This window comes from Erithacus rubecula (assembly GCF_903797595.1).
Source record: "Erithacus rubecula genome assembly, chromosome: 16".
In the NCBI taxonomy this organism is placed as follows: domain Eukaryota; kingdom Metazoa; phylum Chordata; class Aves; order Passeriformes; family Muscicapidae; genus Erithacus; species Erithacus rubecula.
Window position 1 is genome coordinate 2,207,109 of NC_136668.1, and position 18,043 is coordinate 2,225,151.

Sequence of the window (18,043 nt, forward strand, 5' to 3'; positions counted from 1 at the left end):
GTCTTTTCAGCAAGTGTGAGATGTGTCCACTCAATTTCCCCATTGAGCTATAAAAAGGTAGAGGAATTCAAAGGTCCTGTCTGGCAGCAAGGGGCACAAGAGGAAAAGTGTGAGACCATTACTAAAGCAAATCAGAAATGGCTGTGACAGAGATAAAATAGAAAATTGCCTGAGGGAGAGAATCTGAATGAGTGTTTTTCCTCATTTTCGGTTTTGCTGTGGAAGACAAATTTTACTCTGACTGGAAATTGGCAGGAAATTCGCCATGCTAAGTGGATACAGAGATATTTTTCTGGAGGAATCATTTTCACATGTAGTATATCGGATCCCCTTCGTCATGAGCCATGAAGCCTCTGGCTGTGCACAACCGGAGCTAGTTAAAAGAAAGAGCGTTGAACTGTCGTGTAGAGAGAGTCCCAGTATTGTCTGGTGCCGTATCCTCTGCGCTCACAGGGACACAGGGGAAATCCTGTTCCTGTTCCGGGGGCCCCTGGCCCGTGGCACAGTGCTGTGCTGGCAGGCTGGGCAGGATGGGCTTGAGGAACTGGAACTCGCTGTTGCCCGAGCCCGTGGTGAGGCTGATCTCGTAGCAATAGGCGCGGGGCAGGGTCCCTGCAGCGGCTGCATCGGCCAGGCCGCTCTGCGGGTTGTGGGCACCAGAGAGCACATGGGCAGCCTTCAGCTGCTTGCTCTTGCACACCTTGCGAGCCACAAAGAGCGCGGAGGAGATGAGGAAGAGGAGCGAGACAAAGACCAAGGAAACGATTAAAGAGGTGGTCAGGGAGTCGCCCTGCTCGTCTGTGGGCGGGCTGCTGTGCGGGAGGCGCACGTCCGAGAAGTCCTTGAGCAGGAGCGCGCTCAGAGCCGCCGTGGCTGACAGTGGGGGCTTGCCGTTGTCTCTGACCAGGACAAGCAGCTTGTGCTTCACGCTGTCCCTCTCTGTGACCGGCCTCTTGAGACGAACCTCGCCGCTCTGCACACCCACGCTGAACAGGCCGGGCTCGGTGGCCCTGAGCAGGTGGTACGAGAGCCAGGAGTTCTGCCCGGAGTCGGCATCGACGGCCACCACTTTGGTGACGAGGTAGCCCGGCTCAGCCGACACGGGCACCAGCTCGCTGGACGCTGGGCTGCTGTCCTGGGCTGGGTAGAGCACGAGCGGTGCGTTGTCATTCTCGTCCAGCACCACCAGGCGCACGGTGACGTTGGCTCGCAGGGGAGGAGAGCCCGCGTCAGAGGCGCTGACCGTCACCTCGCTCTGCCGCAAGCGCTCGTAGTCCAGGGGCCGCAGCACAAACACGTGTCCGTTCTCAGAGTTCACCGAGATGCAGGAGCACGAGGGCCGCTCTGCCGCCGGCACCGGCACCAGCGAATAGGTCACCTTGGCGTTGAGCCCCACGTCAGCATCTGCAGCACTCACGGCTCCCACAAACACCGTGGGCGCGTTGTTCTCCCGCACGTACATGGTGTAGGAGGTCTGGTTGAAGACGGGCGCGTTGTCGTTGACGTCCGAGATGTCCACGGTGAAGGTGTGCGTGCTTGTGAGAGGAGGCGAGCCCGCATCTGCTGCTGTGACCCTGAGCACGTAGCGAGCCGTGTGCTCGCGGTCCAGCGCGCTCACTGTCACCAGCTCATAGTAATTCTTATAGGCTGGCCGCAGCGAGAAGAAGAGCTGATCGTCCAGGGCACACGAGATCTTCCCGTTGGCACCAGAATCGCGGTCCCTCACCGTGAACAGGGCGACCACGGTGCCGGGCACTGTGTTCTCGGGGAGGGGAATGCTGAAGGAGCTGACCGCCAGCTCCGGGGCATTGTCATTCACATCCACCACCTCCACCAGCACTTTGCAGATAGCCGAGAGGCCCCCACCATCTGTAGCCCTCACACTGAGCTCGTGACTGTCTGCTTCCTCGAAGTCCAGAGGTTTTGTGAGTTTAATTTCACCAGTTCTGGAATCAATCCCAAATGCTAAGTCTGCTTGGCTGATTTGATAGGAGATGTCCCCATTGACTCCTGCATCGTGATCAGTTGCCAGAACAGTTAGAACCACAGAACCCTCTGGTATGTTCTCCAGAACCTTTGCAATATAAACCTCCTTTGTGAAGATGGGAGCATTGTCATTTACATCTAGAATGACAATTTTCACTTCGGTGGTGCCACTTCTGGGAGGAAAGCCCCCATCTACCGCAATGAGACTGAAACTCATCTCTGCCTGCTCCTCTCTGTCTAGCGGCTTTTCCAACATCAGTTCAAGATATTTCTTGCCTGTGATCCGAGTCCCATAGGAGACATTAAAATACTCATTCACAGGAAGGATAGTGTAAACACGGACTGCGTTGCTTCCAATATCGCTATCACGAGCTACCTCCAGTGGGAATCGAGAACCTGTCTCGCTCGTCTCCGGAATCTTAAAAGTGACTCTGCCCTCCGGGAAAACAGGTGAATGGTCATTTATGTCCTCTAGAATTACCTCGACCCGAAAGAACTGCAGGGGGTCGGAGAGCAGCAGCTCGAAGGGGAGCATGCAGGTGCCCGAGTGGGCGCACAGTTCCTCCCGGTCGAGCCTCCCCGCCACGAGGAGGCGGCCGGAGCCGCGGTCTAAGCGCAAATGCTGCCGGCCGTCCTCCGAGAGCAGGCGGGCGCGGCGAGCCGAGAGCTGCGGCGGCGTCAGCCCCGCGTCCTCCGCCAGCTTGCCCACCAGGGAGCCGCTTTCCGCCTCCTCGGCTACGGAGTAGCGGATGGGCTCGGCGCGAGCGAGCGGCAGCGCCAGGAAAGCAGAGAGACAAAACACTTGCCTTGCGATCGCCATGGCGCGGCGGCGGCGGCGGCGGCCGGGCTCGGTGTGGGGGATGTCGCGGGCGATTAGTGGCAAAAAGCGGCGAAGTGGGAGACGGACGCCTTCCCTGCCTGGGTGAGATTCCGCCGTTGGTCCGCAACGGAGCCGGGGTGTTCCGGCAGCGGGTGACACGGGGCAGCGCTGGCTGCCACAGCACCCACTGCAACCAATGCCCGGCTCAGCCGGTCCGGGATGAGATATCACAGACAGAGCTGGGCTCTGCGGGTCTTCTCTGTGCACTGCTGTTCTGGGTTCTGCTCTCCTGGGCTGGGCTCTGCTCCGCTGGGCTTTTCTCTGCTGGGCTGGGCTGGGCTGGGCTGGGCTCTGCTGGGCTGGGCTCTACTGGGTTCCGCTGCCGCAGCCGCTCGGCGCCGCCTTGGCCGATGGCTCCACCCAGCGGTGCGCGCTGGGACTGCACCCGCCGCCGCCCGCAGCCCGCGCTGCCGCTCGGCCCGGCCCGCGATTCCAAACCTTCCGACACACCCGGCCGCAAGAACCGAACCAGGCCTTTCCCAGCCCAGCCTAAAGCCGAGGCCCAGCCCACAGCGACCGAGGAACATGGCCCAGCACGACAAAACACAGCGGAATAGGGCGATGATACATCAAAGGAATGCCAATGAGCAGTCTCCCGACTGCATTAGAAGCTCTGTAGTTCTATCCGCCTAAAATTAATGCTGTCAAGGGACACACTGGGAAACTACCTTGTAGAATGTGGAAAAGTATAGACAGTGATTTCCCAGAAACAACATCTCTCCCACGTATTCAATCAGCACAAATCGTATCCCTATATTCTCTTTATTTCAGTTACACATATTTTTAGAATTGTTAACTTAGGGTTATACGAATTTATAACGTTAAAATGTATAACTTCAGCAGAAAACAGTGTGAGGGAGGCTTTCCAAGTATTTCATACATCACGGACATTTTTCAAACAACCAGTTTTTATAGTAGGGTAGCAGTCCTTGTCTCGAGGAACAGGCTAGGTAATGTTCACTACAGTTCAGGGTGTAGAAGGAAAAAGGTTAAAAATGGGAATGCATATTCTCTAACACAAATGGAGATAATCTTCTAGGCGCAGTTTTCTAATCCAAAGAAAAAGACACCGAATGGAGAAAGAAGAATGAGGAAACCAAACTCAGTAGCCTGTTATCATGTTCTTCTTGATTTAATGGCAGAAAATTCTTTTTGATGGGTATGTGATAATTTCATGCACACCAAGACAATTAAGTTTTCCTGATTCTCTACAGTTCCAGCCTATTCTAACACATCTGCTGCTGCTGTATTTGCAAGATAATCCTTGGAGGACAGAACATCAGACCCAAACACGGGCAAAAGGAATATTTTGTTGTGCATTTCCTTTTTTTGTCTTTCTCAAAGAAGATGAGACCCCTGTACTCATAGGGTCTAAATAGTCTTTGACTATGCAGAGCTGGAATTGCGAAAATTGCAGTGACTGGATGGGACAAATTCACTGTTTCACTGGGCAGAAATAGTGAAGCATCTGCAGATGCACAAGGTTCATACAAACAGACATGGTGAGAAAAAAAAAAATAACACACAAAGCCCACCCATCTCTGACAAAGACTTCAAGAACCCCCAAAAAGAAAAAGCTGCATGCTAACAGATTATCATGACATGATATTCAGAAGTACATTGCTTTTCTGAGCAAGGAAAAACAGCATTGTGTCTTTTCAGCAAGTGTGAGATTTCTCTAGCAAACTGTCCCATTGAACTATAAAAAAGATTTAGAAGTCCAAGTCCAGGGCCTGAACAAGAGACACACTAGGATTCTGAGAGTGCATTACTAAAGCCTATGAAAAATGGTAGTGATGGATGTGAAATAGGCAATTGACTGAGGGAGAAAATCAGACTATCCTTTCTACCTTCTTAGTGTTTTTAAAGAGAAAGACAAAGTTCAGTATGATTTACAATTTGCAGGAAATTTGACTTGCAAATTGGATGCAGAGATATTATCTGCAGGAATCATTGTCACATGTAGCATCTTAGATCCCCTCCTCCCATGAGCCATGAAGCCTCTGGAAGGGCACACCCCGACCTAGTTAAAAGAAAGAGCATTGAACTCTTGTGCAGAGAGAGTCCCAGCATTGTCGGGTGCCATATCCTCTGTGCTGACAGGGACACAGGGGAAATCCAGTTCCTGTTCCGGGGGCCCCTGGCCCGTGGCACAGTGCTGTGCTGGCAGGCTGGGCAGGATGGGCTTGAGGAACTGGAACTCGCTGTTGCCCGAGCCCGTGGTGAGGCTGATCTCGTAGCAATAGGCGCGGGGCAGGGTCCCTGCAGCGGCTGCATCGGCCAGGCCGCTCTGCGGGTTGTGGGCACCAGAGAGCACATGGGCAGCCTTCAGCTGCTTGCTCTTGCACACCTTGCGAGCCACAAAGAGCGTGGAGGAGATGAGGAAGAGGAGCGAGACAAAGACCAAGGAAACGATTAAATAGGTGGTCAGGGAGTCGCCCTGCTCGTCTGTGGGCGGGCTGCTGTGCGGGAGGCGCACGTCCGAGAAGTCCTTGAGCAGGAGCGCGCTCAGAGCCGCCGTGGCTGACAGTGGGGGCTTGCCGTTGTCTCTGACCAGGACAAGCAGCTTGTGCTTCACGCTGTCCCTCTCTGTGACCGGCCTCTTGAGACGCACCTCGCCGCTCTGCACACCCACGCTGAACAGGCCGGGCTCGGTGGCCCTGAGCAGGTGGTACGAGAGCCAGGAGTTCTGCCCGGAGTCGGCATCGACGGCCACCACTTTGGTGACGAGGTAGCCCGGCTCAGCCGACACGGGCACCAGCTCGCTGGACGCTGGGCTGCTGTCCTGGGCTGGGTAGAGCACGAGCGGTGCGTTGTCATTCTCGTCCAGCACCACCAGGCGCACGGTGACGTTGGCTCGCAGGGGAGGAGAGCCCGCGTCAGAGGCGCTGACCGTCACCTCGCTCTGCCGCAAGCGCTCGTAGTCCAGGGGCCGCAGCACAAACACGTGTCCGTTCTCAGAGTTCACCGAGATGCAGGAGCACGAGGGCCGCTCTGCCGCCGGCACCGGCGCCAGCGAATAGGTCACCTTGGCGTTGAGCCCCACGTCAGCATCTGCAGCACTCACGGCTCCCACAAACACCGTGGGCGCGTTGTTCTCCCGCACGTACATGGTGTAAGAGGTCTGGTTGAAGACGGGCGCGTTGTCGTTGACGTCCGAGATGTCCACGGTGAAGGTGTGCGTGCTTGTGAGAGGAGGCGAGCCCGCATCTGCTGCTGTGACCCTGAGCACGTAGCGAGCCGTGTGCTCGCGGTCCAGCGCGCTCACTGTCACCAGCTCATAGTAATTCTTATAGGCTGGCCGCAGCGAGAAGAAGAGCTGATCGTCCAGGGCACACGAGATCTTCCCGTTGGCACCAGAATCGCGGTCCCTCACCGTGAACAGGGCGACCACGGTGCCGGGCACTGTGTTCTCGGGGAGGGGACTGCTGAAGGAGCTGACCGCCAGCTCCGGGGCATTGTCATTCACATCCATCACCTCCACCAACACTTTGCAGATGGCTGAGAGCCCCCCACCATCTGTAGCCTTGACCCGGAATTCATGATGCCCTGAATCCTCGAAATCCAGGGGCTCTGTGATTTTAATTTGACCAGTTCTGGGATCAATCTCAAATGCTGAGTCGCTCTTCTCTGCCTGGCTGAGTTCATAGGAAATTTCCCCATAAACTCCTTCATCCTGATCAGTTGCCAGAACAGACAGAATCACAGAACCTTCTGGCATGTTCTCCAGCACCTTTCCAATATACACCTGCTGCGTGAAGATGGGAGCATTGTCATTTACATCTAGAATGACAATTTTCACTTCGGTGGTGCCACTTCTGGGAGGAGAGCCCCCATCCTCAGCAATAACATGGAAACTCATCTCTGCCTGCTCCTCTCTGTCTAGCGGCTTTTCCAAAACCAGTTCAAGATATTGGTCATCCTCACTCCGACTTCCATGGGCGACACTAAAATACTCGTTTTTGGGGGAGATGCTGTATGCCTGGATGCTATTGCTGCCAATGTCACGATCCCGAGCCCCCTCCAGTGGGAAATGAGAGCCCTGTTCACTCGTTTCTGGAATTTTAAAAATTACTCGTTCCTTTGGAAAGACAGGCGAATGATCATTGATGTCCTCCAGAGCCACTTCGACCCGAAAGAATTGCAGGGGGTCGGAGAGCAGCAGCTCGAAGGGGAGCATGCAGGTGCCCGAGTGGGCGCACAGCTCCTCCCGGTCGAGCCTCCCCGCCACGAGGAGGCGGCCGGAGCCGCGGTCTAAGCGCAAATGCTGCCGGCCGTCCTCCGAGAGCAGGCGGGCGCGGCGAGCCGAGAGCTGCGGTGGCGTCAGCCCCGCGTCCTCCGCCAGCTTGCCCACCAGGGAGCCGCTTTCCGCCTCCTCGGCTACGGAGTAGCGGATGGGCTCGGCGCGAGCGAGCGGCAGCGCCAGGAAAGCAGAGAGACAAAGCACTTGCCTTGCGATCGCCATGGCGCGGCGGCGGCGGCGGCGGCCGGGCTCGGTGTGGGGGATGTCGCGGGCGATGGGTGGCGGAAAGCGGCGAAGTGGGGGACGGGCACCTTCCCTGGCTGGGTGAGATTCCGCCGGCGGTCCGCAACGGAGCCGGGGTGTTCCGGCAGCGGGTGGCACGGGGCAGCGCTGGCCGGTGCAGGCTCTGCCACCTCCGCCCGACTCGGCTCTGTCGGTGCAGGCTGTGCTGTGCTCTGCTGCGCTGTGGTGCACTGATTTCTCTCGGCTGGGCTGTGCTGGGCTGGGCTGGGCTCTGCTGGGCTGGGCTCTGCTTTTCCGCCGCAGCCGCTCGGCGCCGCCTTGGCCGATGGCTCCACCCAGCGGTGCGCGCTGGGACTGCACCCGCCGCCGCCCGCAGCCCGCGCTGCCGCTCGGCCCGGCCCGCAGACCCGCGCACACACGCGGAAGCTCCTGCGGCAGGACTCGGTCACATCCTCTGGACTGGGAAAAGCTCAGTTTGTTAGGAGGTAGCCATGGGGCAGTCCTGGCTCCGGTTCATCGCTGGCAGGTGCTCCGCCTACCTCCTCGCCTCTCACTGTCACCTACCCGCGGTTTCTTGTTCGCTCCTCTTCCATACGCGATTCTGGGCTCTTCGAGAAACGCGGCGGCAGAGTGAGAGAAAATATTTTCTGGGACAGCATGAGGCTGAACTCGGAGTGCCGGGGCGGCTTCCTTGGCAGGCGAAACCGCCCTGGCGCCTAGGCAGGGAGACTACACCTCCAACAGCAGGGAACGGCACTACAACTACGGGGGATCTCAGCTGAGGACAGGGAAGGGAAGTGCATCCCAGCACGGCTCAGGCATGAACTCACACGCCTGCTGGTCAGTCTTTCGGCTAAAAGACAGGAGTGGCTGTGCTCCCGGTGTGGGCTTCCCTGTCGCAGGCAGGCTGCAAGTGGCGTAGCGGCTCCTCGGCCTTTTCCAGCCCCGCCTCAGCATTGTTATGGGGACTGGGCAGGATGGGCTTGAGGAACTGGAATTCGCTCCTCCCCGAGCCGCTGGTCAGACACATTTCGTAGCGATAAGCCGGCGACAGCGTCCCCGTGCTGCCCACGCCCATGCCGCTGCTGGCGAAGTCTCCATCCCCATAGCAGCTGGGAGAGGCAGGAGGAAGTACTGCTCGGACGCGAGTCTTGCAGAGGGTGTTCGCCGTCAAGACGAGGACGGACAAGACGAAAAGGGACGAGACGCAGCACAGGGAGGCGATGAGGTAAGTCGTGAGCATTTCCTCCTCGGCCACCTGTGGCTGCTGTCCGCCTGCAGGATCGTGGCCAAGCTGGTGGAAGGCGTCGGAGAAATCGTCCACCAGTGTCACGGCGAGGGTGGCAGTGGCAGAGCGCGGTGGCTGCCCGCGGTCCCGCACCAGCACGATGAGTTTCTGCCGCGCCGCGTCCCTCTCTGTCACGGCCCGCGCCGTGCGCACCTCGCCGCTGTGCAGCCCCACGCGGAACAGCGCCGGCTCCGTGGCCTTGGCCAGCTCGTACGACAGCCACGCGTTCTGACCCGCGTCCACATCCACCGCCACCACCTTGGCCACCAGGTAGCCGGAGGGTGCCCAGCGCGGCACCAGCTCTCCGGCCGCGCTGCTGTCGGGGGGCGGGTGCAGCAGCACGGGCGCGTTATCGTTCTCGTCCCGCACGAGCACGCGCAGCACGGCCTGGGCGCTGAGCGGCGGGGACCCGCCGTCGGCTGCGCGCACTGTCACCTCGAAGGCACGCACCTTCTCATAGTCCAGTGGGCGCAAACTCCGCACGGTTCCACTCTCCGCGTCCACTGACACGAATGATGCCGCGGCGAGGGCGCCTGTCGGTGGCGGCACTAGCGCGTATCTCACTCGGGCGTTTTCTCCCGCGTCAGGATCCGTGGCACTGAGGTGGCCCAGGATCCTCCCCGCGGGCTCGTTTTCCTTCATCACCATGGTGTAAACCTCCTGGGTGAAGGTGGGTGCATTGTCGTTCACATCCAAGAGCCGCAGGAGGAGGGTCTTGGATGCCGAGAGGATGGGGGAACCCTCGTCGCGAGCTCGCACTGTCGCGTTGTATTCCTCTACCTGCTCCCGGTCCAGGGTCTCTGATGTCACCAGCGCGTACGCGTCGGCTGCCAGCCGCGTGATCCTGAAGGGCTGCTCTACTGTCAGCTCGCAGGTCGTCCTGCCATTTTCCCCCGAGTCCCGGTCCCGCACATTGAAGAGAGCCACCACGGTGTTTGGCGGCGCGGCTTCGGAGAGGGTGCTGGTGAGTGAGGTGATGATCACCTCGGGGGCATTATCGTTCACATCCTTCACCTGCACCTCCACCTTGCAATGTGTGAACAAGCCCCCTCCATCTAAGGCCTGAACATCTATCTCGTAGGTCTTTGTTTCCTCATAATCCAAAGGCTTTTTGAGTCGAATCTGGCCTGTCTCTGAGTTTATTTTAAATGTCTCGAAATTTTCCTCTGAATTTTGAACTATGGAGTATGCTATTTCCCCATTCGTTCCAGCGTCCAAGTCGCTAGCAGACACTACCACCACTATGGTATCCACGGAGCTATTTTCTTTTACAGAGACTTTGTACAGAGTTTGGCTAAATACCGGAATGTTGTCATTTATATCCAGGACTACCACGCGGATTAAAGCTGTGCCAGACCGCGGTGGAGTCCCACCATCCACAGCCGTGATGCTGAAAGCAATTTCTGCCTGCTGCTCCCGGTCCAGGGCTCGATCCAACACCAGCTCGGCATATCTCCTGTCGTCACTCCGCCGCCGTGTGTAGACAAGGAAATATTCGTTTGAGCCGATACTGTAATGCTGAAGGCTATTGTTCCCCACGTCTGGATCGTGAGCACTTTCCAATAAAAACCGAGACCCCGGCACTGTCGACTCCGGCATCTTTAAAACTATCTCTTTATTTAGGAACACAGGAGCGTGATCATTTATGTCGGTGAGTCTCACCTCGGCTCGGAAGGACTGCAGTGGGCTCTCCAGCAGCACCTCAAAACGCACCAAGCAGGGCTCGCTCTGTCCACACAGTTCCTCCCGGTCCATTTGCTCTCTCACCACCAAATACCCGGTGTGCTGGTTCAGCTGCAAATACTGCTTTTCTCCTTCAGGAACGACTCGAGCCTGACGAGCCAGTAATTCCTCACCGGTTAGCCCCAAATCCTTAGCGATATTCGCCACAAAAGAGCCTCTCTCCGCCTCTTCGGGCACGGAGTACCGAGCGGTTTCTGCTCGCATCCCCGAGACGCAAAGGACAAAGATCAGAGCAGTCGCTCGCCTCGGGAGCGGTTCCTCGCTCTTCCTGAGCTTCATTCCTTTTCAGAGACCCGATCTCCTCTCCTGTAAGCTGGATGGAGCTGCCGATACAGCCTGCCGAACCCCGCACGGAGCAGCCCGGGATGGCGCAGCCCCGCCCGCCCGAATCGCGGGGGGGGGCGGAATTGGGAGCTACGCGGAGCTTCCGCGGTCAGCAGCGGCACCAGGCGGCCGATCTGTAGAAGGATTCGAAGATTTCCCAGCGCAAAACCTGGAAAGCAGAGATTAACTGCTCGATTTCTCTCTTCGGAGGTGAAAGCATAGAGATTAAACCATCCATACAACCGTATTCAAAGTATGGCCACTGGCTGAATGAGCAATGCCTCTGTTTGCCTTCTACTTCAAAACGGAATTTATTTAAAGCTGGGTTGTTTCTTTTTGGTTTGGTTCTCCCTCCTTTCCCCCCTGTGTGAACGCTTTAAATAAATTGATTTCCAGCTGTTCAGCTAAAACAGCTGGCTGTTGTTCCAGGGGCACAGCCACCAGATGAGGTGATCTTTTAACCACGGCAGCTATCGCCAGAGTCATTCTCGGAATGGACCGAGACTATCCCCGCAGTTCACGACTTTTCCTGCTGGGAGCCTTTGAGAATGGACTGGAGGCAACATCTCAGACCTCAGCTCCACTCAAATAAAACCCCTCCACTTGCTCCGACTTCTGAGACCGTCGTATTTGCCTAGATCGTTCTGATTTCCCCTGCATAAATTCCATTCCAGATGCACGGATTCATTCCCGAAGTCCTGCTCTTGGATTGGCTATTTCCTTGGCGATGACTGTGGCAAGTGATCTCGAGACAGTACACTCACTCGAGGGAGTTCCAAGTAGATTTTATTTTTTTCTGTCATCACTCATTTGAGTCTTTAAAATGGTTCAAAGACAGGAATTATCACATTACTTTATAGATTTATACCGACTGACAAAGAAAAGAGAAAACAGAAATATTCTTAACAGCCTATATTCTACAGTGCCCTAAGCTAATTGCTAATGGCTTAATATATTTTACCAAAAAACCACAAACAATACTTTAATTATTTTAATTTTTAAAAATCATGAAATTGTAATTTCAACTTTATGGAAAAAGAAAGAAACGAATACATTGCTCAAAGCCCACTCTTTACGATTAGGAGAACCTGTAATATCCTGGTCAAATATGCCAAATGTGCCAATGCCAGCCATTCAAAATGTAAACAGCATCTGCTTATTTTGTAAAAACTTCCTTTGCAAGCACCACTTAATTTTGCATAACATCTGTTTCGCCTGGTGTTGAATACACGGCAGAAAATTTAGATATTATTACAAAGCTCTCTCCATATAAAGAAACAAATAAAGCATGAAAGGAAAGCACCCAGAGAAGGTGGTGTAACAAGAAGTTCAAGATCTGCTGCCAGTTTTCAGTATTTCTCGAAGTATGTAGAAGCAGCAGCATTCTCACGATCATACATTATTATATAATCAACATGCAGCACGATTGTCCTCCTCCATCGACATCACAATTACATAATACCTATATGAATAAAATACTGCTCGAGGGGAAAGTACTGTCACAGAGAAGGCTTCATCTCCTTGGTACCTTCTAGGAAGGTTTGTGATCTCTTTGTTTCCTTTTCTCTGTGAGGACAGAGAAATTTGTCTTTCTCTTCACTCATTGATGGGCGAGCCAAGGGTTTTGCTCGGAACTGACATTAAGCTCCAGCTCCCTGTTTGCAGGGCAAACTGAATCTGCAGCTCTAGGCCCCACATCTTCAGAGAGGGGAGCGCTGCCCTGCAAAGAACAGAGAGAGTGTTTGTCATTTGGTGTGGAAGGAAAGCAGGCGTCACCGAAAAGCTTAGAGGATATTTTACACCACTCCCTGTGTCACACTACTCCTCTCTACCGAGAGCCAAAGACAAGGCAAGACTGGCGGGGTCTCTGTCCTGAATGGAGAACACCTGAAGTCAGAAACTATCCTCCAAAAAGGTACTATTGCAAAACTTCACAGAGTCTCAATAAAACTTTTATGAGTGTCCAGTAATTCAAAACGGTAAGAGCCACAAGCAGAAACCACTTTCTCACAAACGGTAAATGTGGTTTGAAGTTGATATATCAATAAGGGTCCTTTCCTTCCCCGAGGCTACAGTGATTCTGACAACCCGCAGTAAATTGAGTCCAAGTTATCAGTGTTAATGAAATACGAAAATATTAGCTCACCCTGGTGATATCTGTATTTTTCAACCTAATCTATGTTCATCATCCAGTCTACTGCAAAGTGCTAAATGAATCTTTGGAAACTCCATGGAGTCCCCACAGAATCCCATACTAATAGGTGACTGATAACCACACTTTTCTGGCCAACACTGTCCCTGCAAGTCACAAAAATATGAGGGAATTTAATGGCAGAGGTAGCCTCCAACAGTTTGTAGGACATCTTGATTTCAGCGCTGCCACCACCCTGGTGAATGGCACATGGCAGCATCGAGCACCAGCTCCCAACAGCAGTGCAGGGGACATCGTTGGTGACATCCCTTTGCACAGTTGTCCCTGCAGTCCTATCTGACACTGGACAGGCCACTACATTCCCATATTGCCAGCTCTGAGAGGAGATATCCCCTAGGAATGGTGTGTTCCTGCCCCAGGTCCCTATGGGCTCGACACAGTGCATGGGCAGAACCCATGATAGGGACACAGCTCTACCTGTACTTTTTACATTCTCATGGCCCAACTCCTCCCCTTTGAAGCGACACCAAAGACTTGACCTAACACGAATACTCAGCATAGGTGCGGGTACAACTGCCCAGAGAGGTGGTGGGTGCCCCATCCCTGGAAATATCCAAGGTCAGGGTGGGTGGGGCTCTGTGCAACATCAATCTAGTTGAAGGTACCTGTGCCCATTGTATGAGGGTTTGGACTTAACGGCTTTTAAAGGTCCATTCCAACCCAAAATATTCTATCTTATGTGATGCAGAGAGGCGTGGTTAGGGAACATTGGTGGAGCAGCTGAGCCCTGCGAGGCCTCTCCAGCGGCTCCGAGACAGCCCCTATCATCTCCTCCCACCCAGGGACTCCCCCACTAGCCATTCTGCAGCTTCAGTAGTCCTTGCTGCCCTGCCGTGCCACACCGCCCCCTGCCCACCCGGTGGCCTCAGCCCTGTCACTCCCTCACCTGCGCAATCCAGCCGCCTTCGCCCCCGAGGGTGGCCGCGTCCTGCGAGCACACCGAGCTCCGCTGCTCGCCCGGCCCGGGGGGCAGCCCGGCGGGGAAGCAGGGGAACAGGGGCCTGAGGAAGCGGAACTCGCTGTTGACGGTGCCGGCGGCGAAGCAGACGTCGTAAATATAGCTGCGGGGCAAGGAGCCCGCATTGCTCTCCGTGGCGCTCGTGGGGAACGTGGGCAAAGTCTCAGTCTCGTTCCGCCTGCCTCGCCGCACCTTCACTACCAGGGCGGCCACGGCGGTGGCGAGGAACAGCGCCGACACGCAGACAAGGGAGGCGATCAGGTAAAGAGTGAGCGGCCCGTCGGGCTCCGCAGCCGGTGCCTCCTGGCTCACCCGTAAATGAGCTTCGGAGAATCCATCCACCAGTGTCACGGCGAGGGTGGCAGTGGCAGAGCGCGGTGGCTGCCCGCGGTCCCGCACCAGCACGATGAGTTTCTGCCGCGCCGCGTCCCTCTCTGTCACGGCCCGCGCCGTGCGCACCTCGCCGCTGTGCAGCCCCACGCGGAACAGCGCCGGCTCCGTGGCCTTGGCCAGCTCGTACGACAGCCACGCGTTCTGACCCGCGTCCGCATCCACCGCCACCACCTTGGCCACCAGGTAGCCGGAGGGTGCCCAGCGCGGCACCAGCTCTCCGGCCGCGCTGCTGTCGGGGGGCGGGTGCAGCAGCACGGGCGCGTTATCGTTCTCGTCCCGCACGAGCACGCGCAGCACGGCCTGGGCGCTGAGCGGCGGGGACCCGCCGTCGGCTGCGCGCACTGTCACCTCGAAGGCACGCACCTTCTCATAGTCCAGAGAGCGGAGGATATAAACATCTCCGTTTTCAGCGTTGACTGATATTTCGGGCTGCTCTTTGCCTTCCTGCCGCACCAGTGCGTAGTTCACACGGGCGTTTTTACCTGTGTCGGCGTCCGTGGCCTTCATGCTGCCGATCCTGAGCATAGGGCTGTTGTTCTCCGTGACAGACATGGTATAAACCTCCTGGGTGAACTCTGGGGGGTTGTCGTTCACATCTGATATCTGAACGAAGATGCTTTCCTGAGAGCTCAGCCGTGTCGTGCCCCAGTCCGTGGCTGTGATGGTGATGTTATATTCCGCTGTCCTCTCTCTGTCCAGAGCCGCGCTTGTTCTCAGTTCGTAGTAATTATCAAAAGTGGGGGTCAGACTGAACGGCAAGTCCCCGTCTATGGAACACTCTGTCCTGCCATTGTCCCCGGAGTCGCGGTCCCGCACACTGAACAGAGCCACCACGGTGCGTGGCGGGGCGTCCTCTGCGATGGAGGCGGTGAGGGAAGTGAGGGCGATCTCCGGGGCATTGTCATTCACGTCCAGGATCTCCACCTGCACTTTGCAATGCGCAGAAAGCCCCGCGCCATCTGTGGCTTTCACCACCATCTTGTGGGATTTTGCTTCCTCAAAATCCAGCTTTCCCACGACTCGTATTTCACCGGTGGTCGGGTTCAGCTGGAAGAGCTGCCGGGACCGCTCCGGAGTCTGAGTAAAGGCATAAACCACTTCCCCGTTGGACCCTTCATCGGGATCCGAGGCAGCGACTCTGACCACCAGCTGCTCCAGGGGGCTGTTCTCAGCCAGCCGCACCTCGTAAGTTTCCCTTTCGAAGACAGGGATGTTGTCATTGGCATCCAGTACCACGATGCGGACTTGAGCTGTACCCGACCTGGGTGGTGACCCCCCGTCGGTGGCGGTCAGAAGCAAATTCAGCTCTCCCTGCTCTTCACGATCGAGCTGGCTCTGTAGGACAAGCTCCAGGTATTTTACTCCATCTTTCGCTGTTCCGATAGCGAGGGAGAAATGAGGATTGGGCTCGAGGCTGTAGTTCTGCAAACCATTAATGCCCACGTCCTTGTCCTGGGCGCTCTCCAGGGGGAAACGGGACCCAGGAGATGCTGTTTCTAGAATCTCTAAAACCATCTCCTTTTCCGGGAACACGGGCGAATTGTCGTTTACGTCACGAACTTCCACCTCCCCTCGGATAAGCTGCAATGGATTCTCAAAGAATATCTTAAAGACGAGCGTGCAGGTATCGCTCTGTGGACAGATCTCTTCTCGGTCCAGCGATTCCCTTGCTGTCAGGATACCGGTGTTTTGATTGAGTCGGAAAAGCTGCTCGTTCCCCTGGGACACAACTCGGGCCTTGCGAGCTGCAAGCTGGCTCAGAGGAACCCCCAGGTCCTTTGCAATATTGGCGACAAAGGAATCCCTCTCCATTTCCTCCGGCAGAGAGTAGCGGAGGATTTCAGCCCCGCTCTGACACACGCAAATACACAGAATAGACAGGATCACTTGCCTCTTTGTGTCTCCGCTCCGTCTCCCACACACCATCACTCTCCAAAAAAGCCATCCACAGTCCTCGGCGGCTCCCAGCATTTTTTGATAGCGTCCGAAACAGAGCCGTGTTGGCCAGCAATCCTGGGGTGAAGGAATCTGGAAGCTCCCGAGTGCTCCGACTCCTTTGCGAGCAGCTCAGCTTACACGGATTTTTGTCTCCCTGTGTCTGCAAACCCGGGGCGGACCGAGGAACGCGGCGCGCCGCGGCCGACATCCCCACCCAGCGTCGGAAGGAAGAATATTTCCTCTCAATCGGGGCAGGACTGCTGATTCGGAGTTTGCTGCTTAAATCCCTACTCTTTGTGTCAAAGAGAATAAAAAAGGTGCGGTGTAAATGCTCTCCTCTCTCGAAGTGGGATCCCTGCCGGTGTACAGAGCTCAGGGTATCTCATCCCGACTCATAACCACGGGCTCTTCATACACAAATTTAGGTTTGCGCTGTCTAGAAACGGCAAGATGCACTGCTACGGCAAGGTTTTCCTTCTCTTCTCCACTTGTTAATCAGCACAGAGAGATTAGCAAGTGTGGAGAGTCAGAGAAGCTCCTGGAAATAAAAGCTGACAAAGAATTGTCCCTAAATAAACGTTTCAACATAGCTCGCCATCACAATAGGATGAGGATTCTGCTATGGGGAACATCATCCTAATGCGGCGTTTTTCTTAGTGGATATCACAATTCACCCGATTTTTACGCTTTTCTAACGTGGAAAAGTTGTTAAACTTGATGTCCTGTATTTGCCTAAGGGTATATGGCCAACAGCCAGTTAAAACAAAAGGCAAGGAAACAAACATGCAGCTCCTAAGTTAAACTCCTCGATACTCAAACGCTAAAGAGGAGCTAATGGCGACAATAGCAAAGATAAGGCTCTCACTGCACTAATTAATGGGCTATTAAAATAACAATTGAAATGTAGACTCCAGAGGTTCTACGAGAAACTGTAAAAGAGAAAGGAAAAGAAAAAGTTCTAAAGATTCTCACGGATTATCAGAAAAAGTGTCATGGAAGAGAACTAATTGATTACGAGGTGTTTGAGGAGGGCTGCAGGAATTTGCAGGCCTATGAGCAGATGATTAGGGCAGAATCAAACTGGTGAAGAGGGGGATGTCTACAGCAGACCTGTCAGGAACAACCGTGGGAAAACGGAGGTGCAAGGGGATATTGAGGGGGTCTGAGCACCGTCGGGTACTGTGAGACAAGATACCTGACGGAAACCGGTTAAGAACCTCAGGGTCAGGCAGGTATGGCTGGCCCTGAAGATAGATTTACACATTGGCTACTTCTGCGAGGAAACACTGAGGATGAGCACAGCTGCCTGCAAGCCCAGCCCATCCTTTCTCTTAGAGAACTAGAAAACGAAGGAGAAAACAAAAGAATGTTTGCATTATTTACCTGTGGTATGAGCATTTGAAATTCAGATTTTATTATAAAAAACCCTACGCTTTAAAAAATTATTATAAAATATCATAACCCTCTTGGTTTTTGGCACATTTTCTTAAATTTCCTAGATGTTTTCCTCTTATTTTTGTTTGCTAAAAGGAGTGACGCTGTCAAACAATATTCAAGAGGTCAAGTCCTAGAAATTCTCTGATGTCTTAATTTGTCCTAAAAGAAAATGTTTGTGTATCAGTAGGAGAAAGTAACAACTAGGGTTGACTTCAGGATTCCCGGAAACTTTAGCTGCTAAAAGACCTTGCAAGAATGAAGTAATTTTCGGCGATTTTCTCTTATCGCCCCTTGACTTGGAATCGCGATAAGATCTAAACCAATAACACATCAAAGGGCAGCTGTCCTTTCTTCCTTTCCAGGGACATGTCCATCCCTCGAGCTGCGATCATTGTCAC

The 18,043-nt window shown here is 54.8% G+C and overlaps 2 protein-coding genes and 1 pseudogene across 3 annotated transcripts; all 3 read right to left on the reverse strand.

Moving 5' to 3' along the window:
• Positions 1 to 342: 342 nt before the first annotated feature.
• Positions 343 to 2,812, reverse strand: LOC306808794 (protocadherin beta-15 pseudogene; annotated as a pseudogene). Its single transcript has one exon. The product of its transcript is annotated as a protocadherin beta-15 pseudogene (transcript).
• Positions 2,813 to 4,845: 2,033 nt separating this feature from the next.
• LOC306808891 (uncharacterized protein) lies at positions 4,846 to 16,736 on the reverse strand. The gene is made up of 5 exons (XM_079319892.1): positions 13,806 to 16,736; positions 12,320 to 12,427; positions 10,717 to 10,841; positions 7,917 to 8,042; positions 4,846 to 7,572 (listed from the first exon to the last, which is right to left on the reverse strand). The coding sequence occupies exons 1-5, from the start codon at positions 16,239 to 16,241 to the stop codon at positions 4,890 to 4,892; spliced, it is 5,478 nt and encodes a 1,825-aa protein (XP_079176018.1). The 5' UTR covers positions 16,242 to 16,736; the 3' UTR covers positions 4,846 to 4,889.
• On the reverse strand, positions 8,199 to 11,038 carry LOC306808788 (protocadherin beta-16-like). The gene has a single exon (XM_079319766.1). The coding sequence runs from the start codon at positions 10,660 to 10,662 to the stop codon at positions 8,206 to 8,208; it is 2,457 nt and encodes an 818-aa protein (XP_079175892.1). The 5' UTR covers positions 10,663 to 11,038; the 3' UTR covers positions 8,199 to 8,205.
• Positions 16,737 to 18,043: the final 1,307 nt, after the last annotated feature.